Source organism: Colius striatus, chromosome 2 (genome assembly GCF_028858725.1).
Source record: "Colius striatus isolate bColStr4 chromosome 2, bColStr4.1.hap1, whole genome shotgun sequence".
Taxonomy (NCBI): Eukaryota; Metazoa; Chordata; class Aves; order Coliiformes; family Coliidae; genus Colius; species Colius striatus.
Window position 1 is genome coordinate 59,041,705 of NC_084760.1, and position 14,267 is coordinate 59,055,971.

At 37.8% G+C, this 14,267-nt stretch overlaps 1 protein-coding gene across 7 annotated transcripts in view; it reads left to right on the plus strand.

Annotated features, from left to right (window-relative positions):
- The window catches only part of L3MBTL3 (L3MBTL histone methyl-lysine binding protein 3), an 80,688-nt gene that overhangs the window by 13,998 nt on the left and 52,423 nt on the right, over positions 1–14,267 (plus strand). For all 7 annotated transcript variants that reach the window (XM_061990685.1, XM_061990683.1, XM_061990687.1 and 4 more), the window contains exons 3-7: positions 6,743–6,854; positions 8,880–9,039; positions 10,003–10,138; positions 11,346–11,430; positions 13,705–13,796. In XM_061990685.1, the coding sequence (XP_061846669.1) occupies positions 6,743–6,854; positions 8,880–9,039; positions 10,003–10,138; positions 11,346–11,430; positions 13,705–13,796 (585 nt within the window). The remainder of the gene's footprint in view (positions 1–6,742; positions 6,855–8,879; positions 9,040–10,002; positions 10,139–11,345; positions 11,431–13,704; positions 13,797–14,267) is intronic.

A 14,267-nucleotide genomic window follows, 5' to 3' on the forward strand; every position in this document is an offset into this window, starting at 1 on the left:
GTTAGTGAGGCTGTGGAAATACGTTCTAATAGAGATTTTTTTTAAAATTCTTTGGCAAAAATAATTGTGAAGTGGTTAATACTTCTTGAATGCTGCTTTGAGCATGTTTTGCAACAGATAAATAGTGGTTGTGGAAAATGCTAGAATTTCAAGTTACACAGGAGATAGTGAGAAAAATTGTATAGTATAATGCACTGCAGACTGAGAACAAAATTTTTAGCATTGTATATTAATTCTTTCAAGATGTTTAAATAAAATGGAAAACTTGAATTCCAGTAGAGTTTAAAATAGTTTACAAATTACAGAGTGCCTTAATGTGGCAAGCTAAGTAATGTATGCTCATCTTAAAACCATCAGTGCTTACCAGTTACTCTGCATGGTGTGAATGTAAATGTGAAATAACTCTTCTTCTTCCCCCCACCCCCTTTTTAAAAAAAAAAAATCTCTGTGCAGACAGTAACACTTCAGGATTTAAATGCACTCATTAAACTGGAAAAGCTGTAATAATTTACAGTCACTTCCTACTGCAGTGACAGAAGTTTATGGAGTACTTTGTAATGAGTTTTCTAGTGCTTGTGTTTGGAAAGTGAGTGGTTATATACTGTGTGGACAGAATTTTGGTCATTATTTCCTGCTTGCAAATTGTGCTTGAATGGGAAAAGAAAGATGATGAGGAAATTAACTTGTAAATAAAATAAGGCAGCTAATTTTGTAGGAAATCAACTGTAATAGCGGAACATGAATGATGGTCAGTGGTGCTTGGTATTTCCGGCCACTCAGTAAAGAAGGTAACGGAGATTCAGAGTGCTATGTTTCTGGATGCATAGATACAGCAACTCAAGGCAGTAAAGTGCATCCTTCCAGCTGCTCATTCTGAAATTGTGTTCAAGCTTGCTTGAGATAATTAACATTTTGAAAAAAACTTCTTTTTCCTTTTTTTTTTTCACCCCTCACATGGTCATACGTCAGAAGTACCAGTAGTGTCTCAGGCAATACCTAAGTACAGTGCTTTTATCGTGCAAAGTTATTTTTGTCCTCATGCAGTGGCATGTGCCACTACTTTGAATCTAGGAAGGTGTTTGTTTCCCAGACGGAGATTTCCTGAGGGTCTGCAAGGAACACCAACTACTGGGAACAATGAAGTAACTGCCTCTACTGGAATGTATTACTCCAGAGAGAAGATTTCGCTTCAGGGAGGCAAGTAAGGGATGGAGCAGGGAGGAGAAAGCAAGGCAAAATAGATTTTTCTCTGACCACTTGTGAGCCTAAGTAGACATACCTGACCTGTTCTTTCCCACATGGAACTAAGTTTCCTCTGTTTTAATCTAGTGTAATTAATTAGTTCATGCCGTGCTTCATCACCACAGATTTCTGGTTAAAACTTTGCATTGTCATAAAATGATTTCACTTTTTTTTTAAAAAATGAAAGACCAAAAAAAGGAAATTATACTATTAAAATTGCTAAATTTCCAAAGCCAAGAAATGCCAGTGATCACATTAAATTTGACCACAAAATCTACTGCATCATTTACTGTAGATGCTGTTAGACTTGTAAATAACTAAGTAGAGGATTTCAGGAAGGAAAAGGACTAGTTTTGTGATTAATGCAGGTAAATCCTATGCAGGAAAACGTAGTGCTGCCCTTGGTTCTACGACAGCCTTCCTGTGCGGTGCAGAATGACTTGCTGGAACCAGAACTTTGGCAGGTAGCCACTCATTTTTTATTTGTTGCTTCCTTAGATTCTCTATGAGATGCTAGGTTTGGTATTTGGAAATATTCTGGCTGAAATAATTTGAAGCCAGGGTTGCTTTGTAGGTCAACTTCTGGATCAGTAAACATCATCTTGGCAGACCTTGACTTCTAGCTCTGTTGGTGAATTATGTGTCACCTTAAAGTCTGTATAGCTGTGGTTTCCTACTCAAGGTAATACAGCAGACTGAGTTCGCAGTGGAGAGAAATCATTGAGAAGCCCTCTGGTATTAAGATAATTCTTGAGCACTCATGGCTGAGGATAGGAACTGGAACAGCCTGAGGAGCATTTAAGAATAAAGTAGGTAAATATTACTGCAGACAAGACAGAGGCATGGGTGTTCTTTTGGGAAAATGTTAGTCTCTCTTGTGAAAGGCATGTTTTCAGATGGTACCTAAACCTTCGGTTCAGAGTGGTGAGAGAATGTTCTCTTTTTTTTTTTTTGGAAAGCTGTGTTCTGGTAGTAATCGTTTCTTGCATGTGCCTGCCCAAATAGGGAAAACTTTTGTTGGGGGATGTAGATTATTCCCTCTTCTTTGTTACTTCAGGATTAGCCTATTGTGGTGTTCCCGAAGCACCTTAAAATCAATCAAAGATTGGTTGAAGTGCTTGACTTTCTTGCTGACAGTGTCATTCCAGTGAGGGAGGATCTGGTCCTGCCCCTTCGTCATGGTGTAGAAACCTAACTAGCTTGGGATCCTAAAGTTATCTTTTGCAGTACTTGCAGAGGAGCATACAGGCAAGATCCTTTCTCATCATTAAAGAAAAGGAATAGTCAGAATTAGGAACGTGTTCCCTTAGTCTTCTGCATTCCTGAAAGAGTCAAAATTTTGTGACCAGGCAAGTGTCAAGGGTCACATGTGTACTGATTGCAGGGAGCAAAGCAGTCAGAAGGATGAAGAGCTGGGAAGAGATATTTTTATCTTCTTTTCTAAGTGACTGAGAACAGAGATTTTGTTTCAGGAATTACTTTGCAGTGCATTGTAACAGAAATTACTAGGGTGCCTAAAGCTTTTTGAGATACATGATGTTTTTTATTTTAGTGAAGGATTTTTTTAAGGAAAACAAACAGTCCTTCTGCTTTCAAACTGTGTAAAGACTGGCTTTTCTGCTTAAAGAAAGAGTATAAAAATACCCAACAGTTACCTTGTTTTCTGAATGCTGGCCTAGGGCAAGGGTTCTGTGAAAGAAAGTAGTATGTGATGGTACATGTAGAGACTGTACTACACACACACAGAAGAGAGGACTGGTTGAATGGACAAGTTCTGACATTTACTAACTTACTCAAGTAATATGTAAAAGAATAGTTTGGCATGTAGTGGGATGTGGTTGGACAATACAGTGTCTAGAGGCAATTCCTTTGCTTTAAAGAGAGGAGGAGCTGTAAGATGCCAGAAAGACTCTGATTTATCAGAGCAGTGCCACTGAAATCACTGTGATTAGATGATGATTCAAATCAAGAATGATAACTACTAACCAGAAATCTGAGTGTAACACTTTGGCTTGTATTACTGAAGCCTCAGGTGTCAGTCATCTTTACAGACTGTGATACTACTTCATAGGCATAAAGAACAGTTACTCAATCTATTTTTCTTCTGGATATTAAAAATTTTATGTGTTTCATCTGGGCTAGTCCACAATTAGTGTTGTGGGATTAAGATAAGTTTTGTTTTTGAAGTTACTGTCAAGAATGTAGCAACAATTGTCAAAGAACTCTTTGTCCTTATCTTGCCCAGTAGATGGTAGTGTTGGCTGTTTTTTTCCAGATTTATTTTAAAGCTATGGATCAAGATGGGTGAGGTTTTTTTATTCTTTTTTGTTGTTTGCATTTCAATTGTTTCTCCTTATTTTTTTTTCCTTTTACCTTGTACAAAACAATAGCAGCCTTTATTCTGATTTGATGTTTGTGGGTAAGGATGAGATCTTGTATAGTTGTGGAAGTGCACAAGGAGTGACAGACAGCCTGATCTTTGTTCCTCTGAGACACATGCAAAGTGGTGACTTAATTTGAAACTAGATTGTGTATATGTCTTCTCAATAGGTCTGAGTTTCTAAGATTTAATCTGCAGTATGGTAGACATTTAGCATTGCCTGCAAATTTATTTTTATTGCATATAGTCATAGAATCATGGAGTCCTAATGACTGGAAAAGACCTTTAAGATTATCAAGTCCAACCACTAACCTAACACAGCCAAGCCCATCACTCAACTAAACCATATCCCTCAGTACTTAATCTGTGGGGTTTTTTAGTATCTCTAGGGATGGCAATTCCACCACCTTCCTGGGCATCCTGTTCCAATGCTTAATAATCCTCTCAGTGAAAAAGTTTTTCCTAATGTCTGATCTAAACTACCTTTGGCAGAACTTGAATGCATTTCTTCATTTTCTGTCATTTGTTACTGGAGAAATTGACCCTCACCTCACTACAGCTCCCCTCCAGCTCCTTCAGGGAGCTGTAGAGCATGATCATATCTCCTCTCAGTGAACAGTATATAGTGACAAATACACAAGCTCTTTTTATGATATGGAGAAAGATAATGAAAAGCACTTTTAACATATATTCCCCCTAAGTAAAACTTCAGGGTTTCTTCTGTTCTGCATGATAAGGCAGAGAACTTCCATTGGAAATATCCTAAAGCCATTGGAGAAGGGACAGCAGAAGTCCATCTGCTTCGTTACGCAGCTGTTAACCTGTGATGGATTTATGCAGTATGCTGCTCTGTACATATTTTTATCCTGTTTTTTAGCAGTTAGTCTTTGTCACAAGATTTTTGTTGCTTTTCCCACCCAGCTAAAACCAGAGTACAACTCCGCAAGTCTGAGGCGTTTTTCCAGTCAGTGATGGAGAGCTCAGTGTGCACAGTGATGCTGAAGCTGTAGCTGGGGAAAAGCAGTATGTGAAAGCAGACATACCTGCTTTAAGCTTGTGTTCAAACAGGGTCTGGAGGCCTCTGACTACGATAAAGAGGAGGCTGCAAGCAAAAACAGGAGATACAAGGGTTAGATGAAGCAGTGTCCTAGTAGTGTTGTCACACCCTCATGTCTGCTAAGACAGTAGCTTGTGGTTACTCTCCGTAACTAAGCCCATCATAGCATGGTGGCCTGACTTTTGAAGAGCTGCTTCCTTAATGGTTCGTCTCTGAAAGGGTAGCTGGGAGAAGCTTCCCCTGCAGTCATCTGTCTTTCACCATTTGATGCCTGCCAGTCAGCCCTCTAAAGCCAGAAGGCTGGTGGGTGGCAACACTAGCTAGGATGATGTCCTTGAATACCACAGGAGGCCGCAGTACAGGAAAGACATACGTGTAGTGTCAAGGCCAAATGTTGACTGAATCATGCAGAAATATCCCAGATATTAATTGGACTACTCAGAAATACCTTTGGTGTACATATGTTCGAGCTGATTCTGTATGAAGGTGCAGGAGTGGTTTCAAGAAGTGGTTAGTAACTTCTCTGTTACGTGTGAGTTAGTGAGCTGCAGCACAGTGTCTTAGTCTGTGCTCACAGCCTGCTTACTGAGGCAGCTGCTACTGAGCTAGAACTCTTGGAAGCAAGGAACATTTTCCTTCTGGCATCCATCTATTGCAGAGGCAGCAAAGCACAAATATGAAAAATGAGCTTAAGCAAAATAGGAACCAGGTAAGTCAGCCCTAAGATGCAAGGATCCTCTGTTGAATGGTAACTGCACTCCTTTTCTTTGGGTGGAACAGCATGAATGTCTGTCCACAAACTGGAGTATGACCATGTGGTGTTACTGCGTTTGGTTGCCTTTCAAACCTGTACTCCTGATCTTTTGATCAGGATCTATTTGAAAGTTTGCCTGTCTGCACTTGTGTTATCTGCTGTGACCATAGCTGATCGCAAGTAAAAATCTTGGCTCTAGAAGTCATACGACTGTGTGAGGTTCTCCTCTGCTTCCTCTCCCTCTCCTCAGCATACTGAGCTGCCTGTATTCCTTAGGACCTGATGGCTTTTTGTAAATGCTGAGGCTGGAAGGACTGTATTAGTTAAAGCACACTGTTGTGGTATATACATCTTTGCTTTCAGTCAGAATGGCTTATTTTAGGTACTGTACCATCGCAGGGTCCACAGTGGGTGAGAGTGATCTGTCCTCCAGCCTCCAGAGGCACAGAGATCAGTCTAGTGCCAGGGAAATGTTCCCCTTCTCATTTTCCCAAGGTAAAGTTGCCCGATCAGGGAAAAGGAAGTAGGCTTTGTGCTGCTGTCCTGAAGGAATATTCTCACAGGTGAGTGCTGGGGAGCTTTGAAAGACTCCCTTTGGGTGTAATTTTTCCTTTTGATCTCCATTAGTGAGAGTACCTCACTGGTAGAGACCTGTCCTCTGTGGCAAAGCTCAGAGTTACGCTCTTTTGCTGTTCGGAGCAAACAATCAGGAATAAATGTGGCCTGGAGTTCAACCTGTGTAACCGACTTAGTCTACAAACCACATAGCGACTGGGAAGCTGAAGTTTATTTTCATCTGGTAGTGCTGTAATCATTATGGCATTTGGAAGATACTTTTCTGCTGGCAGCAAGATGAATATAACTCGTGATGCTCCTGTGTAAGCACAGCATGTGGGGCATTGTTGAGCCTTGCTTCTGGCTGACAGTAATATCACGTTCAGCGTGTAATTAAACAGCTCATAAACCGCTTTGAGATGTTTGTTTATGTACAATTTACAGTGGAGAAGTACTGTGTTTTCAGAGGGTGATGAAATTTCTGTACTCCGTGAGACATCTGTATTTGACATTCAGTTCTCTTTTTCTGGACAAAAATACTCAGTAACTGGAGTGTTATTTTGCTGGCAATGAAAAGCACACAGTTAGGAGATTTTCTCTGGAATTTCTGTTACTGATTTTTTTTTTTTGATTCCCGTGTGTCACTCATGGTGAGGACATGATATAAAAACTATCTTAGTGAACAGAAGAAGATACCATCAGAGAGTATTAGTAAGTTTTTGTTACACTTTATGCAATTTATTTTGTCTTACAGTTTCGAGTGAATGAATTTGGGGCCCTGGAAGTGATTACAGATGAAAATGAGGTGGAAAGTGTTAAAAAGGCAACTGCTACCACAACCTGGATGGTTCCAACTGCTCAAGAAGGTCAGTTAAGAGGCGGCAAACATTTGGTAGACTGTATTTTGTTTAATCTCTCAGCTTTTCTTAAAGATTGCCCCCCCAGAAACAACCCAACAAAAAAATATTTGCTTTAATGCAAAGAGTATCTGTGATGTTTTTGAAGTATGAATAAGTATGAAAATAAATGCATTTTAAGTTAAAAGGAAATAATTCCACTGTTAAACATCTGAAGATCAATTACAGACACACTTTTTTTAATAGTATTTTTTCTAAGTTTAGAATCACCATTTTCCCTCTGTTTACTTTGCAGAATAGTAAAATTCTTACTTTAAATAATTTAATATTTTTAGATGTTATTTTTGTTGAGCTAGTTCTCCAGACTGCCCACAGACTTTACTAACTGCCTGCAGTTCATTTGTGACTGAAGTACCTCACACTGTAAACTGCCTTCACATGGTGCTGGCCGCTGCTTATCGACGTTACGATGTTTGCACTGTTGTCTTGCTCCTGCTGACTGTGCTTTTTTACAGTATTAAAATTAGTCTGTAGTAACCATTTACGTTTATCTTGAATGATAAAATGCTAATAATTGTAGTATCTGCTTACCAAATAAGGTGTTTCCTGGTTTTAAAATTTTGATGTAAGCACTGGTCTCCAGCAATGATAGAGTAGCATGAAAGAGTATCACAACTGATTTAACAATTATTTACAGCTACCTATTTTTTTTTTCTTGTTGATGTTACACTTTATAATTTTTCTTTTAAAATACGCACTGTAAGTCCTTTTTAAAAGGATTACATTTGAAAAATTTAAAAATTTTTGTTTACTAATCGTCAGTATAACCATGATAAGCAAAGTCAATGAAAGTTTTCCATTGCTACTACCCTACCATTAAGTCTTAATTGTCAAAATTGTTCAAATCTGTGATGAGAATTGCAAGAGTATGATAGCATAGAAACACAACAGGTTCTGTCCTTAGTCTGAGAGATCACAATTACCTACAGTAAAGCATGCAAATTAATCACCTACGGTCTGGTAAACCTAGGAAACATTACTGTTGCAACTGAATTTAAGTATATTAATGGACACATAAACAGACCAAGTAAGCATCCTACTGCTACCTTAACACTGTCCTTGTTTAATGCTCTCTCAAAGTAATACTATTGCTAACATTTTCCATCATGAGAGGAAACAGTTGTTTTTGAACCACTAATGGTACTGGAGTATAAATATAGCACATAAATTGTGTATTCTTCTAGTGGAGATACTCTGCACACAAGAGTTCATTTAACTCCACTTTCAAAGGCAGTACAGTGCTCAAGCAAAAGACTTAGTCTGTGACTTGAAGTTTGCCATTCAAGGACTGCAAAGATAATGACTTACTCTAGAAGTTGGAGAACTTGAAAGTGGTTCATACTTGCTAGTGAAATGACATTCTCTCTTAGGCTACACACCTCTTGTGGGGAAGTTTTAGCTTTGGATGAGTGAGTAACTTAGTATCTGAAAATTTCTTTGTTATCAATTAGTGATTTTTTTACTTCTGGTAGACCTGAGGCAGGGTGAGCAATAGCTACTGCTGTGAATGGCTGTAGAATGTAATTGGTGATTTACTTCCAGAGATAAGTTCGCCTATTGAAAGATAACTATCCCCCTCCCCAATTTTCCCAGATCATCTTATATATAGGTAAAAAATGAGACATTTCAGCAGGAGATGAGGTGGTGAACTCCATGCAGTGGTGATTCTGTGGGGCAATCACCATGGTATCTGTCACAAAATTCACCTCTTCCATGAGTAGCCACATCAGACAGTATTGATGTGCCACTAATGACAGCAGTGTGAAATTGGTGGATTCCTCTTTCTTGTATTGCAGTACAAAAATCCACCTTGCTTACGAGGATTATGGACCCCATGCAGACACTAACTCTCAGTTCTTCATTCTTACAAGACTGATGTGACTTCCATTTTTCTGTTTGCTTGGCAAAGCCTGCTGAGGATGGTTGGAAATGTATCACCTCTACTTAAGTGAAGTTACTTTTTTCATTGTGCAGCCTTTTCGGAAAAGACAGGGATCCCCACAAGGCTGAAGGAAACTGCAAAAATGGATGGACTTGTTTTCTGTGAAAACTGTTACCGCTATGGTACCATAGAAGAATTTGTTCCTGAAGGGAAATTTTGCAGCCAGAAATGTGCCCAGCAAGTAAAAAACAAGTAGGTGCTATTAGAAAGCATAGAACCAAAGAATGTGGCATAAATGCAGTGTGAGATGAAAGTGGTGGGACAAAACATTAGTGGTGGGGCAAAGGGAGATATTAAGCAGCCATGTTTTGGTGAGTCTCCATTGCTTTATAATATTCTTTCACTGTATTTCAAGAAAATGTGTTAACAATGTTTGGTTTTGTCTAATACTGGTATTGAAGGCAGACTATTTTGCTCAGAGTGTGCTCAGATGCAAATGGTAAATGTCTATGGGATTTATGAATCAGTATCAGACTCTCGCCTTGTTTCATAATCATTGGTATTAAGAGAATCAGTAATGAGGTGGTTAGTGTTGTAAGTTAATTGTAATTAAATGCAAGAGCTATGTTATAGATGACAGTGAGTGAGCATACTGGAGTTCCTTAGTTCCTTTTCATTCAGGTAGTGCAGTTCATCTCATCATAAAACAAGATTTGTGTTAGTATGTCCATTCTGTATTGCACATTACTGCATTATGGCAGTTTTAAACATTGATGATTTTTGAAGTTAATTGCTTCAAAGGTTTCTGTTCTGATTGATTGTTTAGCAATTTGTAATCACACACCAGCTTTCTCCAGTTGGTTTATCAGTCTTAACAATTACCTTTGCCCTCATTTCTGTAAACTGTCCTGCAGTCCTAAAGATTTCAGAGTTTTCTTTTCCATGACACTTAATGATACTGGAAAAAACAGTATTTAAAACATGCGGAACTTGTTCAGCATAAGCTGACAAATTTCCTTTCATAATACTATAGTGTGTCTTCCACGTTAATTCTTCTGAGAGATGTATTTTTCAGTAGTATTTTCAAGAATAGACTTGGTATAATATCCTGAGACCTACAAACACTTGACCTTTAGATTGGCTTGCTTTTTACTTGTTTTATTAATATGAGAAGTGAAATAATACTGGCTTTGTGTTGTGTTACTCTTGTAACAGAGAACCAAAAGAGGAAAAGCCCAGTGTGGAATGCAATGGGGAGGATGATGCCAAAGGCATTCGGAAAAGAAAAGCAAAGTTACCTCTCAAAGAAGAGTCCAGGGATAACGGGGAGAAGGAGAATCCTGATGAAACTGTTAGTATGCATCATAAGCACATTCCTGCAAGTATTTTAGTGGGAGTTTTGTCTTATATTTCATTGTCAATAACTTCATCAGTCTCCAAAGAGAAGTAATGGCATCACTCTGTCAGAGCCACAATAAGTAGTTGGTTCACTTACCAATTTAGATATGCCTCAACAATAAATTGAAATTATGGACAATGTAAGGGCTAATTTTTATATCTTTTCCCTCCTTTTTAAAGAAAAGAACAAAAAAGTATGGAAAGAAAAACTGTACTAAACTAGTCTTCTGCTGTGTCTTCAGCACAGAAAGAGTACAGATTTTCCAACACCTGCTACTTTGTCACTCTACACATGAATAAATGACTATATGCCAATAATTTATTTACAAGGAAAGCTACATTACAATTAAGATGAGAATACTTTTTATTTTCTGAGTGTAATTTGCCTTAGAAAATCACAGATAAATATTTGGTTTTGTGTTGCAGTGTAATGTGCTTTGGGGCACCTTTTGTTTTTTTTCCTTTTGGATTTATTCTTCATTTTAGAATAAACTTGTTACACTACCATCCCAAGTATTTTTCTGTAATACTTGCTCTGCAACTGCTGAATCGTCAAAAGACTGAAGACACTAGAGCTGTCAGAAGGGAATTTGTAGCTCTCTGTGTAGGAGTAACTTAGGCAAAAGGCAGGAGATGCCTTTTTTCCTTCCATGCATTTGCCCTCCCAAAAGAGTACTTATTCTCTTAATTTATTCATATACTAATCAAACTATTTATACACAAACAAATAAATTAGAAAGGTTTAATGACATTTTACATTTCATAAAGTGACTGTACATTTGAATAAAGCAGACTGAAGCTGTGAGGGGTTTTCCTTTAAATTACTTTGGAAGCATGAACATATCAAAGATACTGCTGTTTATCTCTGTCTCATAGAGGCCTGATGAAGGTTTCGTGATCTGTCCCTGGCTTAGACAGGGCTGGCTGACTGAGTGCTGAGTGTTGAGAGTCCTTCTGTCTGTCATTTTCACCGTGTTTGCTGTGATTTGTCACTGGTGTCTCACTTTGTTCTTATTAGACATCTGCAGGTTTGTTTGAGACAGCAGAGAGCTATGTCCTTAGCCATTTAAATGAAGTCACATTTAAAATTTGTGTGTCTCAATTTTTACTGTACTAGACTTTTGAACTAATGAGATTACTGTGATCTTTTTTTAATTTAGGAGGACAAACCTGAAGGAAGGATCTTGAGAGTCTCACAGAGAGCCAGGAGAAAAAGAAAAGGGGAAATAACAGTTTTGAAACAAAGTAAGTTAGAGTATGAAACAGATATCTCAATTATCAATTCTTTAGGTAATATCCATATTTTATTCTGAATTGTTTTACTGAATTTGTATTCCTTGTTCAATACTTTATTTTCAATTCTGTAAAAAGAGAGTGTCAGTGTTACTTAGAGCAATTAATTTTGAAGAGTGGAAGAACTGAGAGTATCAAGTGGAAACTGGGAAAAACCTCCATCAGCTGGAGATTGATGACCTTTCACAAAGAGATGGTATTCATACCTCTGGCAGTGTGAAGGAGAATATAGTGAGTGTATATGTAATCAATGCACATTTTAGTGTTTTTTTGTTTTTTTTTTCCCGTCCTTCTAAAGAGTTCCCGTATTAAAGGGAATCAGGCCCATTGAGTTCCCAGATGGTAAAGACATGTATTAAGCAGAAGTGAAAGTTTACTTTTGTTTCCTTGGGGATCAATTTTGTATCTATAGTATGTGCTGGAAATAGACACATTTGGTGGAACTGGTTAGGAATAATTGCTGTAATCAGTCCAAAGGGACATACACTGCATCTAGCGGCATAATAAAACATATTTTAAATGAGTGCTGTTTTTTCAAGCTATTTGTATGATAGATACTTAGAGGAAGAACTGGAGAATCAGCAGCTATTATATCTCAGTAGTATACCAAGCACAAACCTACATCTTGCCCTCCAGAGTGTTTCTTATGATAGACTGGGAGCCATTACCAGAAATTGCCAGGCCACTAATCAGCAGAGAGTTCCAAGTAGCTCTTCTGCACATTAGGCAGATGGAATAGTGATTGAAGATGCAACACATAAAAGTTATGGAAGATCCCCCTCCCGAGACAGAACTACTCCTGAAATATAAACATTATTTCTACAGTTGTTTCCAAAGCTGAGGTGATAAGTGTGTGAGATACAAGCACAAAGCTGATACTCTATGGAAATCACTGCTACCCACTGACAATGATCTGTACAGATTTCTTCTATTTTTTTTATTTGCGAAAATGTCAGTTCAGCACAAGAGATTTGGTATAAAAGACCAATTTATATTCAGAACCAAGCACATAGCTGTTTGTTATTGTGCTGAGCAGCATATCTCTTAAATGGAATAGATAAAAACTGGGTAAATCACAAATGAAGTGAATGTACTTTAATAGTGTTGAGCGATCACCGTCTTTCTGAAATTTGTTATCTTTTGGTTACATTATCAGCTTTCTTCGGGAGAGTTTGGCATTGCTACTGTTACAGTTCATGTTTTAATCATAAAAATGCTTAGCTAGACTGTTGCTTAAGGGACTTATTTCTGTAATGAGTAGCTCACAATCAGAATCAGGCCAGAATCATGCTGTGAAGAGTCCTCCTAGCAATGGGAGCTTATGATCTGAAATGCTAAGCTGTATGTGCAGGGGAGGTATTTTAGGTGAAGATCAGTAGAGCACAGTGGAGGGGTATGAAAATAGATATATACATGGCCAGCCTCACAAGCCATTTGTTTTTTAGGTTCCTGGCTTTTGCTAGTGTAGTTAGTGCCTTATTTTCAAGGCCTAAAAACTCTTACTCACTTATGTAACTGTAGACAATATTAAGATGGATTGTAGCCAATATTACAATTACTGTGCAAGTGTATGTGAGTGTTCATACTATATGAGCAAACCTGAAACTGGAGGTTTCTGTTATATGTCAGTGACATAATGCCAGTAAAAAAGCGTTGGTGGCTTGGAGAAATTATTGTTAAATCACTGCCTCTCCGCCCAAAACAATCAAACTACAAAGTCATGGAGTAAGTTAGAAACATTCTGAATAAAGAATAAACTATTTTAACTGCGATTTAAAAACAAAACAAAAAAAAATACCATGTTATGAGTGTTGTCCAGTTTAAAATGTTTTCTAGGAAAATAAATTATTGTGGGGGGGGGAGGTGGGGAAGTTAAATATTGAGCTACTTCATGATTTGAACTGATCTTTTTACACATTTGCAGGTAGTATATCTTAACACTTCTCACGATCAATAAGGAAAAAGGGACAGGAGGCAGGACTTCATAAGTTGTTCTTGTCACCTGGAAGAGATTTTTCTGTACAAACCGGGAACTTTCATGTTCCTGGTACCATTAAACTTCCAGAGCTACTAATTTATTTTTTAAGATCTGAGAAACACTATGAATGCCTTCAATAAAATGTAGATTTGAGATAGGTGTATTATTACTTCAAAGTGTTGGTTTGTGTTTTTCCTTGAGAAGTTAACAGTTACAGAATTCTCTTACTGTTGTATCCTTCCTTACAGCTGTACCCTCTAAAGGAAGGCAAGCATGGTGTTGGGCATCCTATCTGGAGGAAGAAAAGGCCATTGCAGTACCTACTAAGCTTTTTAAAGAGGTACGACATTCTGAAGTTTAAAATAGTCAGCCACCTAAGATAATAAAGTTTCTAGGAAACCAATAAAATTTAAAAAACTTGAAGATTTTACACTCCTTGAGGGGGAAACTTATATGATGAAAATACAGATTTCCTTCAGCAGTCATCAAGATAGTAAAACTGTGTGAGATTAGTTATCTTTCTCTGCTTTTCTGGAGAATTCTGTGGTTGTAGATGAATGCTGTCCCTTGAGTCTACAAAAAACAGATGCTTTTCCAAAGTTGTAGCCTTTCCTTCTAATATCTGAAGCCAAAAATCTGATACATACCCTTAATGATTCTATGACATATCATTCTCTTTAAATATGTTTAGAGAGGTGGTACAAAGGTAATCTTTGGCTTCTTGTTTTGATTATTTTAACTGTCTTTTTGCAACTCCTGCTAACATTATATTTGTTACTACATCGGATACTAGTTTGACTTTCAACCCCTA